General features: G+C 38.9%; 1 protein-coding gene across 4 annotated transcripts in view; it reads right to left on the reverse strand.

Moving 5' to 3' along the window:
* The window catches only part of LOC126777147 (uncharacterized), a 152683-nt gene that overhangs the window by 52070 nt on the left and 81975 nt on the right, over positions 1-18638 (reverse strand). For 3 of the 4 annotated variants that reach the window (XM_050500061.1, XM_050500060.1, XM_050500059.1), the window contains 8 exons: positions 13704-14013; positions 13412-13526; positions 12523-13054; positions 12361-12449; positions 12161-12278; positions 11976-12073; positions 11536-11677; positions 10886-10967 (listed from right to left, as the gene is read on the reverse strand). In XM_050500061.1, coding sequence (XP_050356018.1) covers positions 10886-10967; positions 11536-11677; positions 11976-12073; positions 12161-12278; positions 12361-12449; positions 12523-13054; positions 13412-13526; positions 13704-14013 — 1486 coding nt within the window. The remainder of the gene's footprint in view (positions 1-10885; positions 10968-11535; positions 11678-11975; positions 12074-12160; positions 12279-12360; positions 12450-12522; positions 13055-13411; positions 13527-13703; positions 14014-18638) is intronic. The other variant, XM_050500062.1, reaches the window with a different exon arrangement.

Here is an 18638-nt window from a genome sequence, read left to right on the forward strand (position 1 = left end):
ATACATATATACTAGTACTTCCGGTGCCTTCTTGTGTAGATGTCCGAAGGTTGGTTTGCTTTGAACTATGCAAGTATGTTGTCTAATTATAATAACCTGATTTTATCTTACAAGTATAACTCTTGCATATTATTTTTTTGTAATTAAATGTAAATCGCATAAGCTTATGACTTGCTCTAAAGCGGATAGCGGAACACGTTGAGTCGTAAACAAGTGGCTAATGCATTTCATCTCAGTATTACCGAGATGGATACTGTGCTCCGAGATTTACAATTACACTATTTGTTATATACAAACTAAAAATATCTGAGACAGAGACACAAAGTATACAATTTGTTCGTTTATACGTTGGATGTGGACGTCGAATCATATACAATACATACTTTATTTATATATATAATATCAACGAGATTGAATTGCGAATCGTACCGACAGGGAACTATTCTACGTAGTCTCTGGGAATATAAACATTACTCTCAATGTATATGGTAGATAGATATGAGTATGAATACAATTAATTCCATAGTAGTCTGAAAATAAAAAACGAATGAATTTTAGTTTTAGTTTCGAATAAAATATTAAATGGTTATGGGCGAAGATTTTTTTATGTTATTTTTTTTTACGTAGACGTACTGACAAATTGGTCACCTGTTATGTGGTCACCATCACCCATAAACATTGGTTATGTTAGAAGAATTAACCATTCGTCACATCGCCAATGCGACACCAAACTGGGAAACGAGAATGTTATGTCCTTTGTACCTGTAGTTACACTGGCTCACTCATCTTTCAAGCCACAACAATATTAAATATGTACTAAGCATATAATATATAATAATATTATAATAGCGGTAAAAACTGATTTGATGAGTGGGTGGTACATATCAAGACGAGCTTGCACAAAACCCTATCACCTAACTTGAACGTTTAATAGTTGACTAATATAACAATAATTGTTTATGACATTATATTTAAAAAAAATTATCTCTATTGGATCATCGAGCTTCGTATCCGTATAAGTCGCAGCAAACACCTAGTGTATCAAACCATTGTTAATATCACTATTTTATTGATGGTAGGGCTTTGTGACAACAATATAAAAAAAAACCAAACGCAACGTATGTCTGATCACTCAGAAGTTATATAATGAGCATTTTAAAATCATTATTTCCATGTTCAAATAAAATATTGCTCTGACATTTCAGGTAAGATGGAATCGTACACATCTGTAGCTTCAGACGAACTTAGGAGACAAACATTTCAACGTAACGAACGTTGAGTACACACACGCGGAGCAAACGGCAAATTCATCGTCGACGACATTTGTATGAGAAATTGTAAATGTTTTTATTTTATTCACAAATGAATGAAGCAGAACTAAATATATTTATTTTTTTCATTTACTTTTTATTGTTTATGATTGAGTCATATTGAAATTGAAATAGTATTCGTAGTTTCCTATTTACGATACTCCCGACCTCCGTTTTTCCCAACACCTACAATACGGGTACCTTCAAGTCTAGAGTGAATAGGCATCTTCTAGGCAAGCGCGCTCCATCTTAGACTGTATCATCACTTTCCATCAGGTGTGATAACAGTCAAGCGCAAGCTTATATATTTAAAAAAAAAAAAAACTATCAAGGTAAATATGAACCGAAGCTAATGCTATACACTTGTGTGCCTCGACGTACTATGATTGTTGCGTTGTGTGGTTAAGGCGCTGACTCCACGAGCGAGAGAATCGCAACGAGTCCGCGCTTCTATCGTCGGACAATCTCCACGAACGAGCGATAATTCTGCCGCGTATCGTCGCGAGTCGTAACGGAATCGCAGTTTCCGCGGCGACTCGTAACGGTATCCCCGCGTTTCGTTGACGACGCGTTCCGAAAGAAAGAATTCAGTTACGTGCCAGACGAGAGCGAAATAGTGTCTCAGTCGATAAAATAACTCTTTATTATGGATATAGTGTTAGGGGGTGCTTCTGCAAGTACGCTAGTGAATATGCAGTTATTGTTATTGTTAAAAAGGGAAAAGAAGCGCCGTTGGTGGACACATCCTATGTTGCTACGTCGTGAAAGTCATGGACATTTCCATGTGAATTATGAAGAATATCGATATCATCCAGAATGGTTTGAAGATGAATATTTAATGCCAATTCCTATTTTCGATGAACTGTTAAGTTTACTATCAAGACACTTATCAAAACAAGATACTAATATGAGGAAAAGTATCGGGGCATGTGAAAGATTAGCAGTAACACTACAGTAAGTTTAAAGCAGATTTATTTTACTTACACGCTTACATCAAATTAAATTTAAAGTTTACATTCCATCAAAGTGTTCTAACATTTGAGCAATATCGTCCTCGCTTGTTGGTGTAGATGTACGAGAATAAGAGTCTAGAAATGTATGTGATGATGGTGTGTATTTCTTAATTACGGCCATAATCTCAGTTCGGGCATCAATTAAACAGTCTTCTTTTATTTTGTCCATAAGTGGTAGCAACGAACGGAAAAATGCCTCATTTCCACGCTCGTCGCGATACTGTGGTTGAACATTATTTCTTTGTATATCTATACTCTCGCGCATAACATTCGATATCTCTTTATTCGATTCCAGAAACATTTGGACTAATGTTTTCTTTTTATTAGACGTGGATGGTTCCGTAACACTAGGGTTGGTATTAACCGAACTGTCGTCATCATCAAAAACATCTTGACTGTCCTCATTGATCATGTTTGACGATGTTGAAGCGTGTTCTGTGTGTTTCTTTAAAAAAAGTAATGCATCATAATGAACATACTTTCGTCGTTTTGAGGCAGCTTGACCGGATTTTGGACATTGCTGCAACTTTAACTCCTTACGAAATTGATCCCTTAAAGATTTCCATTTTGTCATTAACTCAAGTCCTGAAGCAAAGAGATAACTTTTAATTTAAATAATATAATAATATATAAGTATACATAATTAATTATTATGTATTTTAATAAAAATAACAACACTCGAGCCTATTTTATATTAAAAAAATATATGATAAAGTATAATTTTTTAATAATAATGTTATTTTCCAGATATCTCGCTTCTGGAACAAGTTATAAACGCCTTCAGAATAAGTACAGAATTTCGAAAAAAACGTTGGTTAAATTAATAAAAGAAACATGTGGAATTGTATGGAAAGTGCTAGCACCTAAAGAAATGGCAGCCCCGAACAAAGAATCGTGGAAAAGAATCTCAGAAGGATTTAAAGACATCGCGAATTTCCCACATTGCTTGTGAGCACTAGACGGCAAACACATTCGAATTCAGTGCCCTCGGAATTCCGGCTCTCTATACTTTAATTATAAAAAGTACAACTCAATCGTTTTATTGGCTTTGGTGGATTCGAATGGTTAATTTACTGTGATTGACGTAGGTTCTTATGGCCGTGAAAATGATTCTACCATTTTTCAATCTTCAATTCTAGGCCAGAAGCTAAATAAAGAAGCCCTTGATTTGCCGGAAGAAGAAGAACTGGTATTTGGCGGACCCAAAATGCCATATGTGATTGTAGCTGATGAGGCCTTTGGTATTCATCGAAATTTAATGCGACCGTATCCAGGTCGATGTCTTCCTACGGATAAAAAGATTTTCAACTACAGACTGTCTCGTGCGAGACGTTACGTAGAATGTGTCTTTGGGCAAATCACCTCAAAATTTCGCATATTTCATAATACAATAAATCTTCAACCGGACAGTTCAATCCTTGTAGTAAAAGCAGCTTGCGTTTTGCACAACTTTATAAAGCGTCGAGCATTAAATGCCACTGACGGGGAAAAGGAAGACATATCCAATCAACAAAATATGACACCTGTACTTCAAAGGACAAGGAATTCGGGGTTGCAAATTCGAAACTTATTTAAAGATTATTTTAACACATTGGGCGCGGTTCCTTGGCAAAATGACCAGATCGTTTAATGAAAATTATGTTATAATTATTGTTGAAACAACGATTTTGTACCGACGAATGTATATTATTTTGTTATATCATAGAAAATTACTTAAAAATTAAAAATATTAACCTTGTAATAATAATATTGTACGCCTACCTTTTTCTTTTTTTTCCTTTAGAAGTTAGGTCATCCCACTCTGTGAACATAGCACTTCCCACATCGTACCAATACTTGGCCTTAATTTCTCTGTTTCGATACTCGGCCAACTGAACATCGTAAAGAGCAGGTCTCTCTTTCACTTCAAGTATAAACTTTTCAATGTCAAACATTGTACTTTTGTTCAAAAAGCTTCTCGAAACGTCCTTGTATAACGAGAGGCAACGCTGAAATGACGCTGCGTTTGACAGCGCGCCCGCTGCGCGCTCGTCGCGAGAGCGCGGCGGGCCCGCTGCTAGTCGCGGCCGGCTAGCAACGATGTAATGACGTTTCGCGCGCTCGTTGCCACTCGTCGCATCGCGGCGATAATATCGCCGTGTGGAGACGGTTCCATAGAGAATGTATAGAAATACGTGGCACGACGATAATATCGCCGCGATTCTCTCGCTCGTGGAGTCAGCGCCTAACTGTTTATAATCCCTTTCGTGGGCGACAGTGACGTGGTCATCGTATGAACGTGTACTCACGTGTCATATGTGTATCTATACGTCACGTGTAATCCGCACGGAAGTAACGCGGTGAATTAAGCTCCAAACTTTGAACTCGCTTTTGCCCAGAAAATGTATGTTTACGAACTGTTAGTTTACTTTACAGCAAAATATTGAAAATATGTATATACATATTCTCATGTCTGATTTTTTTTTTATAGAATAGCAAGGTGGACGTTCATATGGGCCACCTGATGGTAAGTGGTCACCAACGCCCATAGACATTAGCATTGTAAGAAATGTCAATGCGCAACCAACCTTGAGAAATGAGATGTTATGTCCCTTGTTCCTGTAATTACACTGGCGCACTCACCCTTCAAACCGGAACACAACAATACCAAGTACTGCTGTTTTGCGGTAGAATCTGAGTGGGTGGTATCTACCCAGACGAGCTTGCACAAAGCTCTACCACTAGTCAAAAAAGATTTTTAAACAGCAGAAATAGTAAAATCAACGATATACTCGCTGTATAATGTATATTTTAAAGAAAACAACTACTACTTCTTAACTGAAGGGCTATTCTGTTCTGTAAGAACAAATTCGAAAAGCAACGCAGAAAACGGTCGAGAAATGTCAGAAAATTATATGCGATATTGAGCATAATAATTATAACATTTCAAGAATACACGCATCGAAATATTTTATCACATATATAAGTCGATTTTCAACATTTCACGGGGTGAGTAACGAGGTGAGTTCTTACAGAATAGCATTACATCTGGTCGCTTTATATTTAATAATTTAATAAAGGATTTGAGGAATTACGATTCAAAAGTATTAACGCGATTAAACTTGCATTATTTATGTTTTGGTTTATTTTAATACATTATATATAATATCCGTGCAGACAACAAATTGTGACTTATTTATCGTCAAAGAATCGACGAATACATAGTCGAGTACATCGGAATAGTTGGCTTACAGCTCGCGGAGGGTACAAACGTAACGAGCTACACGCAATAGTAAAAGCCCACACAAACGTCGGCAAATAATCCGTACGACGACTGGGCATGCGCCGTGCGGATAAAGGATTTATACGAGATCAGAGACTGAAAATAATGAATTGCCTGTTATACTTGAACGAATAATAGTTTCGATTGTTTCAATTTAGAGGCTTAGTTATAATACTCGACGATACTTTGCAATTTATTATATAGTAATAATATAAAAATACTATAAATGTAAAAAATAACGCGTTTAGGTGTTTATTGCTTTAACTGCTGAATGGAAACGAATAAAAGGATACGTAGGTTTGGCAATGTCTTACGAATATTATTTCGTCAAAAATAAGACGTAACACATTTTTAATCTAACCTTTGGACTTTACATCTAAAATATTATACATAATAAAATGACCTTTTATATAATACTCATAAAACACACATACATCACTGTCATATTCTATTAATAGCGTCCGTTTATCAATATATGTATACTGTAATATCAAATAATTTACTGTGTCGTAAAGTGGTCGGTATGCGAGCCGAAGGATAGCAAACGAAATCACTTTCACAAGTCTATTTTAATTTCTCTTTACTTCGACACATTTCATATACATATAATATAATAACCGGTAACACCAGAATTTCTGATCATAAAATAAAAACAAACCGACAAAAGCCGTATCAAGTTATAAGCACGTAAACTTTGACGACGGTTTTGAAATTTCAAGGGGTAAAATAACGATGTCACAGTATGAAAGGCAAAACAAAAAGTCTGTTTGGACTCTTGGCGGGGATAAAATCGGACGCAGCGCTGTGGAAGCAAAACAAAGACAAAAGAGGCACGAGGCGGTATCGCCGACATCGCACGAGAGCCCTACCGTGTTAGAACAAAGGCTGGCTTTAGAGACACAGCCGTTGAACTATCGATATCGGTGTGTACGCTGATGCCGAGCCGATAATGGACCACCAATATTACTTGGACTTAGTGTTGCACGCCTCATGATATAAATCAAAGATGAATGTCAGTCAGAAAAATACTTCAAACCTGATAAGAAACAATGCGCCGTTTTTCAATAAGTTTGTTCTTAATACATATGTTTAAACTTACTCAGTACTATGGTGCGTACTCCTTTAAAAAAATAACACAAGCTCCTAACTCGGTTAGAAGGCAAATACTTATGAATTAAATAAAAAAAAACTTTTTTTATAAATATATTTGTAGTCCTATTAAAGAAGCGTAACAACTTACCTATGTTTTATTAGTCGTAATTTGATCTTGCTTTATAAGATGTAAAATTTTATTCAAATTTATTCAAACACCTGTTATTGAGCGACAAGCATCGACATATCCGACTGACGTCACTATTCCGTGCCGCAACGTACTCCACTAGATGCCGTCACAATCCGACTTTTAGCGATACGGTTGAGCAAACGCGCCCGCCGGGTACGTGTGAGTGCGCGCCTTTGCATTCAGAGGGCAATTTTGTCCTTCGCTTTATGTCTAACCACAACGTAAACATGTCCGTATAGTCTCGGACTACGGAATAGACGAGTTTTCATTACTAGGTGTCAACGAATTCAATAAAAAAAAAATGAAGCGAATTTATCTCACTGTAGTGTTCATATCGATTACGTTTAACTTAAATATAATTGTCTTCACTAATCAAAATATATTATTAACATAGTAAAACGAATACATGTGCACGAAATTAAAACGAAACATTATGAATATCACGCCTAGTCTTTTAGAGAAATTGCAATTGAACTGAACTTTCGAAACTATGAAGAGCACAACTGGCGATACCTACTTTACAGCAATAAATCTATCTATATCTTATAATAAGAGATATTTATAAGAGAGATTTTCTTCAGTAGGATTTAAACTTAGGTTTAAAAAAATAATGGTTTTATAAAATAACATATCTTTGTGCGATACCGAGTGAATTACCAAGTTGTACGACAAACACGCGAGCCCCACGTCGGGCGCCACAATACTTAAACAGTTCTCGGAGCTTCCCTATCATTTTGACGTACCTCATTCAAAGCTGCATGAATTAACCCAACTTTATCTTACAAACTTTACAGAAAGTAAGTACTCCGGCGGAGTGGAGTTGCTTGGTTGAAAACGTTGAATGAGCTACTCTGAAGATTTCTCTTTTTGCTATGAAATATTGCAGTTTCAAGTCGCGTCCAAGGATTGACTTTTTAATACGGATACATTAAATTTCATAAACTTCAGTACTTTGAAATAAACAAAGGAATTACATTTCTTGTATACGTATCCACTAAAACAAACAAAATTAAAATTTTCCCCCGTTTAAAATGCTTATAAGTACATAATATAATCCAGGCTAAATTATAAACGATCTCATAATATTAACAATGTATTTTATATTTAAATCTGTACATAAACTAAGTGTTTAATCATGCAAATATTTTCTAATCAAATGTATGTAATACGGCGTTAAACTTCGTACATAGATTACTGTCTGTATAAACGTTGGTCGCTGTGAATGAGATAAAACTAAATTAATAAGTGAAAGTATTTTACACTTTGCGATAAATCATATATTATAACGGCAGTTTTCATACATCACAAGAGCATCGAATATTATTAAAGAATTTGCAAAGTAAAGTAAATAACAGCTTATAGTCTCACGGCGGAGATTTGAACTTATTCCAATACGCTTCCAGTACAATTCCAAAGTCGAGCGTTAGTAAGTCCATAAGTGTGTGTTGTATACACATGTGGCAGATTTTTTATTTGTCACAATACGTTTTCTTCTCAATCAACCGCGAGATAAATGAAAACCAAAAATTAAGCACATTCAATTTTCAGTGTTTCTCCAGTTTTGAACCGCAATTTTTAGTTAAGATGCATCGTAACTGTTTGTTTGTTTTGTAAGTAGTAATTTATTTTTTACTTATACTTACATATCGCACGAAAGGTACGCGACATATCGCGTCGTGTAAATACAGCGCGCCTCGCCCGGTTTATACCCGAGCTGCACCGCACCCGAAGCGCTTTATTAATACAGTTGTTGGGTTTTCTTCCAGATTATCTCGTTCTAAAATATTGTTTACTGGGAGCCTCTTTAAATTTGTTTCCAGGGCAGGTTTTTTAACTAAAACTGGTATTGGTAGTGAGGAGATCGTACAAACTTTTATTTTTGTATTCGATAAACGACTTACAATCCTGCATGTACCAAATATTATTCTACCACGTGTATTACCACCGACCCGCATTGGAGCATCGTGGTGGGTAATTTAATTCTAAACCTGCCTAATGAAACTAAGGTACTACGTCTGTATTGAATGTTACGTTTTGGTACAAGAATACATTAAGTTTAAATTATATAATTATACTTTATTACGTCATACAAGATATACTATTATACATTTTGATTACCCATAATATTGTTTTTAACCTTTATCTATCCATGGTGTCGTTTTCACCCCGCGAATAAAGACCGCGAACAAAGTCATGTAATTAGGGCTTTAATAAACAACAATTTATGAAAATTATTAAAATCGTTGCCAACAAAAGCTTTGGGCAAATACGGGTTCAAATTGGATACGAGGTTTAGAAATAGAACGATTTTATTGTGATGACATTAGAGTAGTTATCATCCGGATATAACGAAATGGCGCAAGTCGACGTCCGAGAGGGAATTTATCGAATACTGAATCAATTCTGATATCGGGTCGTAGGGCCGTGACGTCACGCCCACCGGGTAATTGGGAACCGCGCGACGCACACGCCTACAGCGGAGAGCTTACAGTTTTTTTTAATGTGAATTAAAAATATATGGTTACATTTACTTGGTGAAAGGGCCTGGTTATGTCCGACCCACGCCCATATTGTACCGCCAACAATACTTCGTTTTGTTGTGTTCAGGTTACAAGCGTGAGTGAGTGTAACTACAGGCACTAGGGGCGTAACATCTCAGTTCCCAAGTTTTCTGGCGCCGCCTATTTATGATTTAAAAAAATGAATGTGGGCATTCAGTTTTTATGTCCCCGTGCCTGCTACACTGGCTCACTCAGCATGTAAAACGGACAAGCAACACGAAAAAACAAATTATTGCTGCTTAGTGGTAGGTTAGTATTACTACCCAGCGCAGCTTGTACAAAACCCTACATCATTCATTTATTCGAATTCAATTTGTCTCTATTTGTATATAAATCAAAACCCGCTCCGCTTACTCCTCGCACCACAACCGACCAATCTACGCGAAACACCAATATGTTGTGATATCCTCGACTTCCTCTCATAATATCCGACCCAGTTCCGAAATATCTCATAGTCCACGACAGACGAAATTAGACCTCAATACCTACGCTTTAGAGACTGTTTACTACATGGAAACATATCATCGTTTTGCTAAGCGATATTGTACTGTATTGTCTGCGACATAAAGTTTGTTTATTAAGTTTATGGTCTACGAAAAACACTAATGCCTTATAATAAATTCCGTATTGACATTCATGAAGTTTCGTGTTCCTTTCTGGATGAAAGTTAAGACAGTGGTACGGAAAAGGGTTCGACTAGATTACGTGTTGTTTGGTAACGGTTCGCTTTGGAGAAATGATTCATAGTTTTTTTACAATTTGGTCGTGTCTTATCAACATTTTAAATTCGAGAGCCATTAAAAACAATTAAAATTATCAGTATAAGATTTTTTTTAATTACAGTTTTAATGTATGCACGCTTTTGTAGGTACGCATTCTGGAAAATAGGACAGTTGGTAATGGTGAGTGCACAACGCGGATAGATATTGTTACTGTAAGAAATTTTAACTATCCCTGATATCACCAATGTGTGACCGAATATAGATATACTAGATAGGTTATAATATATACACTGGCCTACTCGTTCATCGAAGCGGAACGTAACAATAACATAACAGCATTGCCGATTAACAGGAGCCGGTAGAATGTGTGCTGTAGTACCAGGGCCAGCTTACATAAGGCTTTACCACTGTTTTTTTTTATTATATATTCCGGAAAAGCAAATGACTCCACTCCACCTGATGGTAAGCGGTAGTGGAGTCCAAACGCGACGACGGCTAGTACAGTCGAGAATGTTTTGCACCAGCCGCGGGGGCCTTGCCGGCCCGCAAGATGCCTCTTCACGCCTCGTTCGAAGGAGCCCGGGTTGTAGGAGGAGGGGAATTTCACTTCTGTACCACTTATCATAAGTGGTAGTAAATTTTATAAGCGATTTACAAAGTCGTATTATTTCTTTACTTCGATTTCCTCAATGGGTATTTGACATGTAAGGCTAAAGTAGGAGGAGCAGCGCGTACCTGCGTCGCGGTCGCGGCGGCGCTCGGCGCAGTGCTTGGGGCTGTGCCGCTTGGCGCCGCGCACCACCAGCGACTGCGGGATCTGCGGACACGCACTCCGTCACGCACTCGCACGCACGCCCACGGACGCTCCCCGCCAGCGACTCTCTGGCGAAATATTACGCCCGACAGAGACGCCGCCTCGAGGACGACATTGGTGTTACCGTGGGCATTACGAGTTATTTTTGAAACCGAATACATTCGTCGTAAATGCAAATAGATGTAATCCCTATTTACATTTTCTGCAATTAATCTATATTAGACGATAAGTGCTTAAATAGTTCAAAAAGTTGGTCCCCCAACATTGTCTTTAAAAGCAGCGGGAGACATTTTTGTGCCCATTTAACAGTAGTAGGATTTTGATATAATAGTTTTGTTATCCGAATTAATGTCATAAAATTAAAATTAAATAAATGTGTTTGACATTTCTTAAAAAAAATATGATTTACAAGCGAATATCCAAGATCATATAAGTAAGCACTTAATATACAATTTACGCGACGTCCACCTGCACGGAAAGGGTTAATTTTGGAACCAGATTTATTTTTATATGGAATTTTATAATCGGATTAAACGTAAGTGTCTATCATCCCCCGTGTGGCCCAACTGACCAGCTTGTCGGAGCGGTCCCCGGAGGGCAGGCGCGCGATGGTGACGTCGGCGCTGTCCTCGGGCGGCGGCGGCTGCTGCAGCCAGTTGTACTCGCGCTTGTCCACCGGCACGCCGCGCCGCTCGTAGTCCGCCGCCTGCGTCCTGCGCACACACCCCGTTAGCGGCCGCGTCATACGATGGGAGACGGAGGGCCCCCTACCCCAGACGCACTGTCTCTATACATTTTAAGCTCTTACATTGCGCGCATTGTATAAATCCAGTTATGGTATCTTGCTGAGGTAAGTTTTGGTCTTAAAAGGTTTCATATTATATTCGCCCCAACAAATAAAGTGATACGAGGTATTAGTTTTCAGCGGTAAAGTAATTGAGGGTGGTCGCCGGCATGCGGCTTACAAACCAGTAACATCGGTTACATAAGAAAATACAAAAATTAATTTACCTTAAGCTCTCGTAGCAATCGAGGCAGATGACGGCGTAGTCTCCGTTCTCTAATAGTAACGAATTCTCCGTCCGCCTCTGCATCAGGAACGGGAACTCCTGCAATGATTATAAAAAATAAAACACCCTGTGGTGTTAAGCGCGAGTGGGATAACGGGATGGTAGTTATGGCAGTGCGGAGGTCACCTTGATGGGCAGCGCGCGCACTCGTTTCCGGTAGGTCTTGATGCCGCACAGATGGCAGTGGTAGTCGTGCGTGTTGTACACCCGCCGCTCCGCCGGACAGCCGCCTAGCGCCTCGTACCTAGCGCATACACACACGCCATCTTATTATGCAAAAATAATGATATGAATTAACATACAATCTAATATTAAAAAATAAGCACCTCCTCCATTGGCTCAGCAGCGAGTGGTAACAGAACGTGCAGACCAGCGCCGACCCGTTCTCTCGAAGCTGCTCCGCGTTGGGGTGACTCTGTGACGGGAACGCATCGTTACAACAGGGGTACAACGTGGCGAGCGCGCGGACGGATCGGAGGCGGAGCGACCTGGTGCGTGAGCAGGCAGGGGAAGTAGGGCGCGTTGCCCTGCGGCTGGCCGAACAGCACGCGCGCCAGCGTGAGGTCGGAGTGCAGGCCGCACAGGAAGCAGTAGATGGACGTGCAGGCCGAGTTGCTGGCCACGGTGCGCTCGGAGGTGGTGGAGGGCGGCGTGGGGATGACGCGCTCGCCGGCGCGCTCGGGCAGCGGCGACGGCACGTTGTAGCGGCGGTGCTCGAGCGGCACGCGCTCGGCGTCCAGCAGCTCCCACTGGCGCGCCAGGTGGCGCACGCAGCGCGAGCACGCCAGCACGCGGCCGCCGCGCGCGCCGCCGCCCGCCAGGCACGGGAAGTGCATGGCGTGCGAGTTCATGTACTCCGCGCTCGTGGACAGCCACTCCATGGACTGCTGCGGGAACAGCCCGGCGCACACGTAGCAGCGGTACAGCCCCATGCCGTTCTCGGCCGCCAGCGGCGACGGCGCCAGCGCGCTGGACGGCCGCTTGCTGGCCGCGCCCGGCTTCATGTCGTACGGCTTGAACCTGCGACCGGCCCGCGAGGCATATTAGAGCGACGCTCGACTCGCCTCATACGCCGGAGATCATGTATTGCGCATTCGAATCAATATTAAGAAACAAAACTTATCGGTTGTATGACAATAATTTACACTACGGGCATCTTTGATTTCAGCTCCACTCGAAAAGATTCATGTAATTAACGAGCTCAATAATTTATCGAAACATTTGTAAATCGAATACAAACGCGAGTAAACGCGAAAAGCTTTCGATCTTTAATCCTGATCTCTCTCCGATAGTATCCCACCGGACTATGACGATGAAATAAATAATACATAAGATATTACGCTATACTATCACCAGCCGCAGCTCGTGATACTTCACCTGATATTGTTCGTATGTGAGTTGTTGTGCGCGGCGTTAGGTTCACCGTTCTCGCTGTACGCGGGGTATTTGTGCGGGATACTCTTGTAACACGATGCGCAGATCTGAACCATGCCTGAAACGCGACCTCACCTTTTATATACGTTTACAACACACAATACATCCCATCCCAGGAGCATAGATCTGGGACAATCACTAGTTTTCGGTGCAAGCCTCGATTAAACTTATTGCAATTAGAATAATTAATAAAATGACTTCGTATCACACTGCGATTGTACAATGAGTATGAGACCTTGCGGGCTGATGGGGCTGGCGTCGGGGTGCGGCTTGAGCGTGGTGATGAAGGGGTAGTAGGTCTCGCGCTCGGGGTTGGGGCAGCAGTAGACGAGGCGCAGCTGCGAGCTGGGCGCGGACACGCCGCACACGTAGCACACGAAGCTGGCCGTGCTCTGCGAGGGCGGGCGCTCGAGCGACGGCGAGTGCGCGTGCGCGGCCACGGACTTGTCGCCCGACGACGCCAGGCTGAGCGGGCTGGGCGGCAGCAGCGACGGCGGCCGCGTGCGCAGCGTGTACACGCGCTCGTGCGCCGGCACGCTGCGCATCTGAAACCGCCTGCTGCTTGACCGCGCTCCGAGTACTCGCTCTTCGAGTTACACATACTCGTTGTTTCAAAGATACAAACATGCTCGTTACGATTGTAATTTGTTTAGCAGTAAAAATTTCACTAATACTTTCGATGGATAAAGGTCACTATACGACGATAAAGAAATGCTATATCGCTTAATCGTTCCCGTAATACTAATAAAGATTAATAATTATCTATTTATCATAAATTAAAAAATTCTGATAGTAACTTTTAGGGCAATCCGATAATTTAGATATCGATATTAACATTGGCTTAAAACGGATTATGTTCGCGTTGCGACAAAATAAGTTATATGCTTAATTTATTACGTTCAAACCCCGATGATGACACTCTGAGGTATTACATTATGTACGGAACAAATTTATTCATCGTGTTAATATACGAAATTGTTAAAAAGTATAATACATGTACATATGTGACGTGACATAAGTAAATAATTGAGAAGCTTTGAGATATTCATATGATTTCATATTTAATAAATTATTTATAGCAATCATCATTTTCCTATTAAATCGAGAATATTCTCACGTGATTCCAGCGCGGTACGTAATTCGATGCCGCGGGTTATCGCGACGGTGTCAAGCTTTAACGATACGGTTATCTTTTAGGTCTTACGATACAAGTGAGTTCAATTATTGACTTGTATCAACATGCTCATGTCTTTACAGACGTATGGAATAAATAAAAGCGGCTACGTGTACTCTATAGAACGCTAAACCAAGTAAAGCTTTATCGACGTGAGGTAAAATTAATAAAAAAAAATTAAGAATTCAACTTGCGCGTGATTAGAATGAACGGTTTCAGAACAGATAAACATAGCAGTCCAAAGATAAATATGACAACTCAATAAAACGCAAGTCATAAATCGATAATGACATTGTGAACTTGTACCGTGTTTCGTTAAGTCCGGCATCTATCGACTCAGCCATGCGGCGGCACGACCCCACCGGCCGGGTTATCTGCGCTATCACCGGTCAGCGGGTCGACGAGGACAAGTGAGGTGCTTTCATCTTTAGACGATACTGTTTTATTGTCGCCTTGAAGTTAAGTGGAAACTTTACAAAAATTACTCACTTGTTTATCAAAACTGAGATAAATTATCTAATATTGATACTTTAAAAATATTTTGTATTTCATATATATATAATGGACGTTAGCCTGTTCGAGATTAATAAATTTTGACACTTCTTCAATGTTGAACTAAACTATTAAATTTGGCAACGTTTATATATTATTTCATGGAGAAGAATTTTTATACAATCAATTTTGTTGTAACTTGCCACACGATGATGCTATATATACATCTGGACCACATCAGCTCTTATGACCGTGAGTACGACAGCCTTGACAATTGGTATACGGAGACATTCAAGCACGGAGAATATTTTAGCGCAAATCGTATCGGATAATAGTCAACAAACATTCAGTCATTTCAACTCGAGGACGTCTTTTTTTTTTAACGCTGGAAAAACGCGGTACTCGTTTCCCCCACGGGAATAGTAGGGGGCTATGTGGGGATCGCCGGTGTCCAAGGCGACGAGTGCGCCCCGAACATCGGAATATCCACTAAAAAAACCCGCGGTACCCTTTCCGTCTTAACGAGGAGCGCTACGGGATCGCTTGCGCATGCTACCTTGACGAACTCGACGACGGCTAGTACAATCTTATATTTATATTGCAAAAGAACAGAACATATTTATTAATTCTAAATCGTGAAACGTTAATTGTGACGTCTGGTAATAAACATCAACAAAAACACAATAAAACAAATTAAAGATAAGATTTTTATTTGTTATTATTCTGCTGTGTATTTTTGATTTAATTATTTGTGAAGACTTGATTGGTATATGATATTTTTTTTAATGTGATAATATTTTTTTAGATGTCGTAACGGTTTGTCTTCCTAAAATTAAATAAATAAATCAGATACGTCAAAGACGCTGACAACTCGTCTGTGGAGTTAGAAATACAGTTAATAAATTAATAGTTTATTTAATAAACAGAAAATACTCGATAAACAAATTTAAAGGAAATTGCAATAAATACCGGGTATTTGTACACAAATTATTTTGTACACAATTATTCATTGATTAGGATTTTTTTATTATTTAAAACGTAAAATAACATACAACATTGATTATAAGAATTAACTTCGGTTGTTTGATTTATATTTTACATTTGACGGGCCGGTTGGCTTGGTTGGCCTTTCACGCCGAAGGTTGTGGGTTCGATTCCCACCCAGGACAGACATTTATATGCATGAACATGTCTGTTTGTTCTAAGTCTGGGTGTAATTTTCTGTATAAGTATGTATTTACAAAAAGAAAAATAGTATATGTAGTATATCAGTTGTCTGGTTTCCATAGTACAAGCTTTGTACAAGCTTAAATTGGGATCGGATGGCCGTGTGTGAATGATGTCCCAGGATATTATTATTATTAATAATATTGTCTTTGAGTTACATTTTTTAAAGAAATCAATGAAAGATAACATCGCAGATAAAACTCTTAACGAGATTATACTGGAAGAGTATCAAGTATATAAATACGTATATATATTATACATCTTATCTATAATTTTGATTATTCGATTCGATATATTATTCTATCTATGTATGTAACAGCAGCGACCACTTATGACCGCGATAAGAGGAAATCCTACTTATAGATAAAGGCAAAGATAGATATCCCGGTGTTGTGAGTATTATCTGGTATGAAATCTTTAACAATGAGGTAATTTCCAAAGTTATAGATTGTATTCAAATTACTTTTCATAAATATGATAATTTTCAATAATCGAGATAACGACCTTAACGTTAATATCTTAATTATCAAAGACTTACGTTTAACTTTTGTTACAATGATAAGATAAGTGAATCATTTGTCGAACACTTTATTGAACACTCGATTAAACTTGAAATATCAATTACCAACAATGTAACAGTAATAAATGACGAGAACGCTTCAGATACAAAATTATTGATACAGAAGTCGAAAGGACCATTCCGAGAGCAGTAGTCTAAAAGTAAAAACAAAAGGTATCCGTTGTAACTGACCTTTATACTTTAGACTTTGGTAAAATGATTAGTTAAGCAATGCTGTGTCTTCTTTGTGTGAAAGAGAGTAACAATGTTAAACTAAGCACCTGCTAAACAATGTTTATAAGGCCGAAAATATTTAACGTAAATACCAAGGAAATATTTTCAAGACTATCTCTTACCAATACTAATCGTATTCAAATCTACAAATAATTTGATACATATATTACATAACTTTAAAAAATACTATTTACTGGGGGGTAGGGCTTTGTGCAAGCTCGTCTGGGTAGGTACCACCCACTCATCAGATATTCTAACGGAAAACAGCAATACTCTTCTACATTCATCATTCGCACTGCGAAACTTTAACCTAAGTCTGTATTTCCCGATAGGTACAATGTTGGTGTCTTCAAATCAAGAGTAAACAGGTTTCTTATAGGCAAGCGTGCTACATCTTAGATCGTGTCGATGCTTAACATCAGGCAAGTCAACGGTCAAACGCTGGCCTATTAATTGTAAAACAAAAAGAATTGATATTGTTGTGTTTCGGTTTGAAAGGTGAGTGAGCCATTGTAATTACAGGCACAAGGGATATAAAATCTTAGTTCCCAAGGTTGGTGGCGCCTTGGCTATGTAAGCGACGGTTGACATTTCTTACAATGCCAATGTCTAAGGGCGTTTGGTGACCACTTACCATCAGGTGGCCCATATACTCGTCCGCCTTCCTATTGTATAAAAAAAAATAAAAAAATTGGTCTCTTTGTAATACACTAAGGAGAATCTTCTGAGCGATATAAGTATTATTAAAGACATCATCATAAATATTAGTAATGACCGACGAGTGATGAAACCGTTAATAAAATTGAATAAGACAATTAAACTGTAAATCAACTTTCCCTATAATCATCTGATACGAAGAAAACACGATCATTACAAGTGGGTATTAAGGACGTTTAAACATTACCGATAGGGACGCAACGATAGCCGAGTCAAATGTCATTCGGGTCGTCGGGTCGACGGGTCGCTCGGACGTAATAATTCCCATTGGAGACGATAACACGTCGTACAGATAATTAATAGAACCGATTGATAGGACAGCGTGTTTATTGTAAATTGATAAAAATAAAAACAGGTTAATTGAGGTCACGCGATGAGTTAGCCGAGCGAGGGGTTAATGATTAATTTTAATTAGAAGGATTACGTTTGAAATTAATTCAACAGCGAATTGATTTCGTTTTGTTTTATAAAAAAAAAAATTTGAAAATAGAACAACTAGAACGAATAAAAACTTATATTTGTACGGAGTATTTAGCAAACAAAGATTTGAAGATATTTAAACAAAGAACTATTTGACACGAGCGCTGGTGTTTATAGGGAGTCAATGTAATGTGTTGCCGTTTGGAGCAAACTGAGTAAATAATCCAACAGAATACTCGGAGATATTTCAATGTTGATTAATCATTAGTTCACCTGAGTACACAAACTACGAAATATGTATTACGATGATATGAAGTTTTTAATAATAAAACCAACATATGTGTACA

This window comes from Nymphalis io, chromosome 22 (assembly GCF_905147045.1).
Source record: "Nymphalis io chromosome 22, ilAglIoxx1.1, whole genome shotgun sequence".
Lineage (NCBI taxonomy): Eukaryota > Metazoa > Arthropoda > Insecta > Lepidoptera > Nymphalidae > Nymphalis > Nymphalis io.